Below are 9,739 nucleotides of genomic sequence, written 5' to 3' on the forward strand. Positions count from 1 at the left end.
CCGGTCCCCCACTCCCCCAAGCAACCTCCCATCACCCGGTCCCCCACTCCCCCAAGCAACCTCCCATCACCTGATCCCCCACTCCCCTAACCACAAGTCTCCCTTTGTCCATCAGTCCATACAGCTCTTACTTAGAAGTAAGAACATGTGGTATCTCTCTTTCTGTGTCTTATTTGTTTCACTTAAAATAATGGCCTCCAGTTCTGTTCCTGTTGCTGAAGACATAATTTCATTCTTTTTTTTTTTAAGACAAGGTTTCACCATATTGGTCAGGCTGATCTCAAACTCCTAATCTCAGGTGATCCGTCTGCCTCAGCCTCCCAAAGTGCTGGGATTACAGGCGTGATCCACCTCCAGTTCTATTCCTGTTGCTGAAGACATAATTTCATTCTTTTTTTTTTTAATACAGGGTTTCATCATATTGCCTCAGCCTCCCAAAGTGCTGGGATTACAGGTGTGAGCCACCGCGCCTGGCATTTCATTCTTTTTTATAGCTGTATAGTATTGCATTGTGTATACATACCACATTTTCCTTATCCAATCCTTTGTTGATGGTTACTTAAGTGGATTCAAGTACAGATATTTCTTCTTTTCTCCTTTCTTTCCTCTTTACAAGGTCTAGCTCTGTTGCCCAGGCTGGAGTGCAGGGGTGGGATCATGAGTCACTATAACCTTGAACTCCTGGGCTCAACCTGTCCTCCCACCTCAGCCTCCTGAGTAGGTAGGACTATAGGCACAAGCCACCATGCCTAGGTAGTTTTTCTTTTTTCTTTAGTAGTGATGGGATCTTACCATGTTGCCCAGGCTGGTCTCAAACTCCTGGGCTCAAGTCATCCTCTTACCTCTGCCTCCCGAAGTACTGGGATTACAAGTGTGCACCACTGCACCCCAGCTAATGATTTATTTTCCTTTAGGACCAATTCTAGTGTTTTTTATACTTTCAAGTCTTACATTTGAGTCTTTAGTCCATCTTGAGGTTATTTTTCATATATCTACTTTTTTTTTTTTTTTTTTTTTCCAGAAGTGGGGTCAGGCCAAGGCAGGTGGATCACAGGTCATGAGATTGAGACCATCCTGGCCAACGTAGTGAAACCCTGTCTCTACTAAAAATACAAAAATTAGCTGGGTGTTCTGGCACGTGCCTGTAGTCCCAGTTGCTCAGGATTCTTTTTGCTGAGGCAAAAGAATCGCTTGAACCCGGAAGGCAGAGGTTGCAGTGAGCCGAGATCATGCCATTGCACTCCTGCCTGGCGACAGAGTGAGACCCTGTCTCCAAAAAAAAAAAGAAAGAAAGAAAGGGAGCCTTGATTTCTGTCAACCAGACTGTAGTATGGTTGAACAATCACAGTTTGCTGCAACCTCAAACTCCTAGGCTTAAGTGATCCTCCCACTTCAGCCTCCCAAGTAGCTGCGACTATTGGCACATACCACCATGCCCAGCTAATTTAATTTTTAGTAGAAAAAGATCTTTCTGTGTTGCCCATACTAGTCTTAAACTCCTGCACTCAAGTAATCCTTATTTTTTATAAAGATAGAGTCTCACAATGTTGCCCAAGCTGGTCTCAAACTACTAGCCTCAAGCCATCTCCCACTCTGGCCTCCCAAAGTGCTGGGATTACAGGCGTGAGCCACTGCACCTGACCTGTACCTACTCTGATGGTAGTTTTGAGTATAGAATTCAGAGTTTAACTCTAAAACTCTAAATTTGTTATTTTGTTTTGTTTTCCAAGTTCTGTATTTTTAGGGCTAAAACATATTTTATATATAGAGTATTGAAACAAGGCCTTTTTGGACAAATATAACAGAGAAAGGTGGAGAAAAATAAGATGAGTAGCATGTCAAAGAGAAACCAGAAACCCTGATATCTACCAGTGACCTTACATTTAACTCCTTTTTATTTTTAATGTTTTTAATTTTTATTTTTTACCATGCCTCCAAGACACGTTCAGCTCTCTCCTGTATGGAGCCAGAAGCTCAAGCTAGATAGGTTTAGGGGCTTGCTGTGGGCCGTGCAGTTAGCTATGGGGGAGCAGCACCGAACACAGTCTCGGTCCAGTGTGCTTCCCACTAGGATGACATTCCGAGGAGTATAGCCCCTGCTCCTGCTTCAGAAGGCAGGTCACAAGTAAGTACTCCCAGGCCTGGCATAATGGCTCACACCTCTAATCACAGTGCTTTGGCAGGCGGGGGTAGGCAGATTGCTTGAGCCCAGGAATTCAAGACCAGTCTGGGCAACACAACAAAATCCCATCTCTACAAAAAAATACAAAAAACTAGCCAAGAGTGATGGTACGTGCCTGTAGGCCCCCGCTAGCCAGGAGACTGAGGTGGGAGGATCCATTGAACCCGGAAAGTCGAAGTTGCAATGAGCTGCGATCATGCCGCTACACTACATCCTGGGCGACAGAACGACACCCTCTCTCCAAAATTATTTTTTAAATAAAATAAAGACTCCCCTGCCACTTCCACTTTCCTCTCAGTTTATGGTGTTTGGTCTGAGTCAGAGGACTTTTCAGCAAAAGGGTCAGATGCAAGTCAGTTAGGGAAGCAGTTTCTGATCTCTGGTTTCTCTCTGACGTCCTATTCCTCCTTTTTTCCTCACAATACCATTTCATGGGTAAATTGTGAAAGCTACAAAGTAGTTCCTTTTCCTTTCCTAAAATCTGATTGATAAAAGAGATTACCAGCCAGGCGTGTTGGCTCACACCCGTAATCCCAGCACTTTGGTAGGCCGAGGCAGGCGGATCACGTGGTCAAGAGATCAAGACCATCCTAGCCAACATGGTGAAACCCCATTTCTACTAAAAATTAAAAAATTAGCTGGGCGTGGTGGCGTGTAATGTCATCGCAGCTACTCAGGAGGCTGAGGCAGGAGAATTGCTTGAACCCAGGAGGCAGAGGATACAGTAAGCCGAGATTGCACCACTGCACTCCAGCCTGGGCAACAGAGCAAGACTTCGTCTAAAAAAAAGAGAGAGAAAGATAATATCTACCTGTGTCTAGCCAGGCTTTGGTTGGCTTTCTTTCTTTCTAAAAAAGAAAACAAAAAAACACTTGAGACCAGTTACAGTTACTTACACCTGTAATGCCAACACTTTGGGAGACTGAGGTGGTTGGATCACCTGATGTCAGGAGTTTGAGACAAGCCTGGCGGAGATGGCGAAACCCCATCTCTACTAAAAAGACAAAAATTGCCGGGTGCGGTGGCTCAAGCCTGTAATCCCAGCACTTTGAGAGGCTGAGGCGGGTGGATCACGAGGTCAAGAGATCGAGACCATCCTGGTCAACATGGTGAAACCCCGTCTCTACTAAAAATACACAAAATTAGGTGGGCATGGTGGCGCGTGCCTGTAATCCCAGCGACTCAGGAGGCTGAGGCAGGAGAATTGCCTGAACCCAGGAGGCGGAGGTTGCGGTGAGCCGAGATCGCGCCATTGTACTTCAGCCTGGGTAACAAGAGCGAAACTCCATCTCAAAAAAAAAAAAAAAGACAAAAATTAGGACGGGCATGGTGGCACGTGCCTGTAATCCCAGCTACTCAGGAGGCTCAGGCAGAATTGCTTGAACCTGGGAGGAAGAGGGTGCCATGAGCCGAGATCACTCCACGGCACTCCAGTCTGGGTGACGGAGCAAGATTAGGTCTCAAAAAAAAAAACCAACAAAAACAAAAAACCACTTGAGTCATATTACAAATAATTCTCTCATTAGCTGTCTTTTCTGTGTTTCATATATTTGAACCTTCAAGTCAGATCTATATTTTATGATTTATGGGAGAAAAAACACAACTTTGTTGAGAGATGATTTATTCATTCATTATTAGGCAGCTATCTATAACTGTTGTTTGGTAATAGTGTTTGTTAACTGATTAAAAAAGAAGGGGCAACGTAGTATAGCATGAGGCAGCAGCCAGAAACATAGTGGTAGAATGATTTCAGTTGGATGAAATGCTGTCTTTTTCGGTTTCAGGTCCCAAAAGTCACCTACACTGAATTCTGTCAAGGTCGGACGATGAGATGGGCCTTAGCTTGGAGTTTTTATGATGATGTAACAGTACCAGTAAGTACAGACTTTGCTTCGGCTTCACCACCTGCCAGCACATGGTGGGTTTTGGTCAGTCATAAGTGAACGAAATCTGTGTTGTCCTGTGTAACTGGAATTTGCCCCAAATGCTTATGTCAAAATGGAAAGGGGTTGTAACCAAGACCCCGTCCTGGAAAGCTGACTGTGGAGACTATGGGGCCTTCTTCAGTGGCTTTGTACAGTGTATAGTGATTTTGGCTTAGCAGACAGAAATGTATCTTTTAGAAATCAAAATTTTGGCCAGGCACAGTGGTTGATGCCTGTAATCCCAGCACTTTCGGAGGCTGAGCTGGGCGGATAACCTGAGGCCAGGAGTTTGAGACCAGCCTGGCCAACATGGTAAAACCACATCTCTACTAAAAATACAAAAATTAGCTGGGCGTGGTGATGCATGCCTGTAATCCCAGCTACTAGGGAGACTGAGGCACGAGAATTGCCTGAAGCCAGGAGACAGGTTGCAGTGGGCTGAGATTGTGCCACTGCACTCCAGCCTGGGCCACAGAGCAAGGCTCTGTCTCAAAAAAGTTAAAATAAATAAAAATTACAGCCACAAGAATTCAGGCAACATAAGCTGTAGAAACACTTTGCAGGTAGAATTATGCTGGTGGACATGCCTCAAGGATTGAAAGTGAAGTCAGTTTCTTTTGTTTTACCACTGCTGCCTTCCTAGAATAGCTGCCTTCTGGGGCTCCGGAGAATTGAGAGGTTGACTTTTTGGATTGCAGGCTTTTGATGTGTAACACTTGGGGATCATTCTAACGAAGGGTTCTATCTCAGCTTTTGGATTAGCACTAGAATATTAACGATTTGAAGCTGGGTGATAGATCATTATCCCTTTCTATTTTGTGTATGCTAGAACATTTTCTAGAATAAAAAGTTTAAAGAAATGATTTCTGGTTAGGCCTGGTGGCTTACACCTGTAGTCTCAGCACTTTGGGAGGCCGAGGCGGGCTGATCACTTGAACTCATGAGTTCAAGACCAGCCTGGGCAACATGGTGAAACCCCATCTCTATAAAAAATACAAAAAATTATGTATTTTGATAGTGCATGCCTGTAGTCCCAGCTACTCTGGAGGCTGAGGTGAGAGGATCACTTGATCCTGGGAGGTGGAGGCTGCAGTGAGCCATGACCGTGTCACTACACTGTCAGCACTTTAGCCTGGGGCAACAGAATAAGACCTTGTCTCAAAAAAAAAAAAAAATCAAAATGATTTGCTCACAGATGTCTCTTTGTCCTTGGTACTGCCATAGTAAAGGAAGAATGCCTCTGAGCTGGCCACACTGAATGATTTTCCGGGCAGTGCTGGGAGGCAGTGTCAGAATAGCATCTGTTGGTTCTTGCAGTTCCCTCCCAGGTGTGTTGGCTTCCTGTTGCCTGGAGATTCCCCCCTGAAGCGTCTGCACACCCTGCTCAGCACGTGCTCCTCCCTTCTTAGGATGTGCGGGGACCTGGCGCCTGCTGCTTTGCGTCTCTCTCCTCAGCCCCTGCAGTGGGCTTGTGCTGCATGCTGTTCTCCCAAGCTCTTGGCTGCTCTTGATCTCTAAAGTCATCTTACACGTTGCTGTGTGTCTGAGGCTCTTTCCCTGCCCTTGTAGGGTAGAGGAGTAGAGACGTGCACAGGCAACAGTTTGCAGGGACTGCCATGTTTCTGAAAACAGGAGCTCAGATTCGAGATTGAGCCTGTCCTACCCTGCCACTGGAAGTGTCGCTGGGCTGAAATCCGCTCCCCAGTGGCGCCTGAATGGCCCTTTCCATGGAAGCCTAGACTCCTGCACAGGGCAGTATGGTATCTAGAGGTTTGTGTTTGAAGTAGTCTGTGGTTAAAAAGATGCTTCTGCTTTTTCGACTCCCCCCGCCGCCCACCACCCAAAAGGATTATCCTTTCTGTCATTTTCTAGAACGTCAGGGCCCTCGCAGCAAATGGTTAAGCCGTTAGTAATGCTCTGAGGTATCTCCGTGCGGACACTAGCAGGTGCAGGAAGGAGGAACTGCACCTGTTTTCAAGCGCTTTCTGCTTCACCCGCTTCCCACATTTGTCGGCACTGCAGGCGGAAAGGCTGGTAGTGCACCCTGGCACTCTATACCAGCCCCGACCGAGTGCACCTGGCCCTCCTGGATGAGTCGCCATTTCAGATCCATGCAGTAAAGGGCACTGCTTCTGTGTTAACAAAATCAGCTTATTTTGAAAAGGAACCCCCTAAGCTTTCCTCTCCTCCTCCCCTCTGTTTTGGGACATCCTTCAGCCCCATTCATAGTTCTCAACCATCAAAGAATGCTGAGGACCTCAGACTTCTCCCATGCCAGAGTCTGCCTTCCTCCCCTCCACTGTCCCCAGCCCCAGGCTGTTAATAATGCACTCCCAAGTGTTCCATTAGATGCTCTTAAACCGCTACAGGAAAAAATGGCGATTCTTGATTTGTAGTAACCCAGCAACAGTTTCTTAGCACTGCTGCCCTCGATCAGCAACGGCTTTCCCTGGGGGTTGTCCCGGGGTACTCGCGAGGTTTTTATTTAGCTGTCTTTGTGGTTCTCTTCCCTCCTCCTAGACCTCTTTCTCTACCAGCGTTTTTTGAAAAGCCCATCTGACTTTCCCCCTCTTGCTCCTGTTGAGGGTGAGGAAGGAGAAGGATGCTGCTTTAGACAAGGAATAGAGCTAGTTAAGCAGAAACATTGACCTATTTCCCCACCCCCACTCCCGCCATTTTAGGGTAAATGCGCAAGTTACTATGGCAACTTCTGTTTTCACTTATCTCAGGCCTACTGACTCGTTTCTGTTGGTGCTGAATGCTGAAAAATTCTAATTCACTGGTGATTCGCATGCCCGCACTCAGCCCATTCCTGTTGTCTGGATTTATTTTAGCAACAAAAAGACAAGTCCTAATGTTGATAGAATTTTGTTCCATAATTTCAACTAATGATGAATATAAGGAAGAGTATTGTACAAACTGCTCTTTGCAGAATTCTAAGAAGCCACTTAGCCTCTTTGTTCCAGTTTTCCTCTAATTGCCCAAGGCATTATTTTAGCTTTGTTTTGGTTTTCTTTAAGGAAGTTTGACATATGTTAAGAGAAAAAGGGGGAAACGTGTAGCTCTAGTGACTCTTGGTGTGCATGGCTCAGGAACTCTGGGTTTAAAAAAGGATCCCCTGTAATTCAAGACATTATCTTTAAGCCTGAGGCATTGCTGTCTAGGGAGTAATAACTAGAGGGCTTTATGGAGGGCAGATGGAGGAGAGGGGTCCAGTTAGGCAGCCTTGTGTGCGTTGGCGCTGGGTGTCCTGGCAGTGCTCTGCCTCCTTCACCCTATGTTTTAGTGTTGTGCACAGAGCTGCGGGATGATGCCGTGCAAGTGCCCTGGTGTGGGGCAGGCATCAGGCTGGTACTACTGGAGGCCTCCCTCTCATTTTAAAGAGCTCATCTGCTTTTATCAATTTTAGGTATTGATTTGTTGAACGTGTCCTGCTGTTAAGAAATGGTTTGGGCTGGCTGCGGTGGCTGATGCCTGTAATCCCAGCACTTTGGGAGGCTGAGGCAGTTTGGATCACCAGGTCAGGAGTTCTAGATCAGATTGGCCAGCATGGTGAAATCCCATCTTTACTAAAAATGACAAAAGTTAGCTGGGTGTGGTGGCATGCGCCTGTAATCCCAGGCAGGCGGATCACGAGGTCGGGGGTTTGAGACCATCCTGGCCAACATGGTAAAACCCTGCCTCTACTAAAGTACAAAAAATTAGCCGGGCATGGTGGCATGCGCCCATAGTCCCAGCTACTTGGGAGGCTCAGGCAGGGGAATTGCTTGAACCCAGGAGGCAGAGGTTGCAGTGAGCTGAGATCGTGTCACTGCACTCCAGCCTGGGTGACAGAGCAAGACTCTATCTTAAAAAAAAAAAAAAAAATCGATGTGATGGTCAGGGGCCTGAGCTGTTGAGCAAAACCAAAGCTTAGGACCCTCTTCTTAGTTACTTTTCTTATTAAGTGTGATCCTCATTGTGATGATAAACAAATAAAACATTGTTTTCTGTTCCTTAAAATGATCCATTTTATAGGAAAGAAAAACACATGGAACTGCTGATGCAAAATTGCATGTGAGTAAGTGCTGACATGAATAGTAGGGTGAGAGTAGTCAGGAGTTCAGCAAAGGACGTGGCTCTGGCTGGGGCTAGTCAAAGGCGACCTTATGAAGGAGGCATCACCAGCGTCTGACTCGTAGGTAGGTGGGTGGTGCTCTAAATACATGTTGAATGTTTAAAGGAGTGGTGTAGGACTCGTATTGAAGGCAACATTGTGAGTAGGAACTAGTAGATTTAGTAGATTTGAAGCACTGGATATAATATGTGTTGTTATTTGAATACTTCACATACATTATATTCTCATTTTATTTCAACCTGACAGCAATCAAGTGAAGTAGATGGTATTATTATCTCCACTTGATAGATGAGGAAACAGGAGGCTCCAGAAAGTTAGGCTGGAACCCGGATCAGTCTGATTTCACAGCCTGGGCACTTAACGTCACTCTGACACTCGGCCTGCCGTGGTCCTGCGTTTTTCCTGGCCTGGCCGGAACCTGCTCTTGTTGGCCCTCACATCTTGCTATGGACCATGGCAGCAGCCTCTCATCTCAGAGGTACTTGGATTCGTCCTGTGGTCAGCACCCTGCTCGCCCACTCCTGAGTGGCTCCTGCTAACAGGACGAAGTACACACCCTCGTCTGTCTCGTTGGGACTTCCAGATCTATCTTGACTTTCCCTTCTGTCCTAGCCACTCCCAGTTTTCCTGACTGTCCCGTCTCTACCCCATTTGCCTCCACAGCCGTCCCATGGTGCCAGAGTCAGAGCTGACTTCTTACAACCTTTGCTCACGCCCCATTCTGATCCTTCCCTCTGACTTCCTCCACTGCAGCCCAGCCCAGTTCCAACTTCCTTGCGTAAAGCTCCCTCAGCCATTCAGCCCATAGAACATAGAAATCTCTCCCTTCCTCTGGACTCCACCGTGTTTATATTTCAGTTATCTGTACTCGGCATAAACTTCCTTGTGGCATACTTTGCATTGGTATTTTGTTTGACTGAGGTACTCTGGATAACACCGAAACCCTCTTGCACGGATGTGGGAAAGGCCTTTCGTGAGCTGGTCCCTGTCTGGCTTTACATAGAACAGGAGACCTGACTTCACTACACTTCAGTTTCCTCATCTGTAAGGTGGGGAATAATAATAGCACCTACCACATAGGGTTGTTTTGAGGATTAAATGTACTTAACATAGTGCCTGGTATGTAGTAAGTGCTCAGTAAAATATATCGTATTATCATTTCCCACCATTTCTTCCCACCCGCCCCTGCATTTGCTGCTCCAGTAATGTTGAGCGATGGCTCTCTAATCCCTCTGCCTGGAGATTCCTCCTCTGACCATTAACCCATGTACGCCAGAAGTTGTAAGTTTTTTTGTGAAAAATCAGACCTTGGCGATGACCTTGAGCGATAGGCTATAAATAACTCCACCAAGCTTAATTTTTTTTTTTTTTTTTTTTTATTGGGTTTTACTCTGTTTTTTTTTTTTTTAAATCTGTTTTAGTTCTTTGTAGATTCTGGATATCAGCCCTTTGCCTGATGGGCAGAATGCAAACATTTTTTGCCAAATAGCTACAAAATGTAATTTACACTACACT

The 9,739-nt window shown here is 46.0% G+C and overlaps 1 protein-coding gene across 2 annotated transcripts in view; it reads left to right on the top strand.

Moving 5' to 3' along the window:
• Positions 1-9,739, top strand: part of METTL16 (methyltransferase like 16) — an 81,585-nt gene that overhangs the window by 60,681 nt on the left and 11,165 nt on the right. For both annotated transcript variants that reach the window (XM_017541625.2, XM_017541626.2), the window contains one exon: positions 3,967-4,056. In XM_017541625.2, the coding sequence (XP_017397114.1) occupies positions 3,967-4,056 (90 nt within the window). The remainder of the gene's footprint in view (positions 1-3,966; positions 4,057-9,739) is intronic.

Source organism: Cebus imitator, unplaced genomic scaffold (assembly GCF_001604975.1).
Source record: "Cebus imitator isolate Cc_AM_T3 unplaced genomic scaffold, Cebus_imitator-1.0 Scaffold136, whole genome shotgun sequence".
In the NCBI taxonomy this organism is placed as follows: domain Eukaryota; kingdom Metazoa; phylum Chordata; class Mammalia; order Primates; family Cebidae; genus Cebus; species Cebus imitator.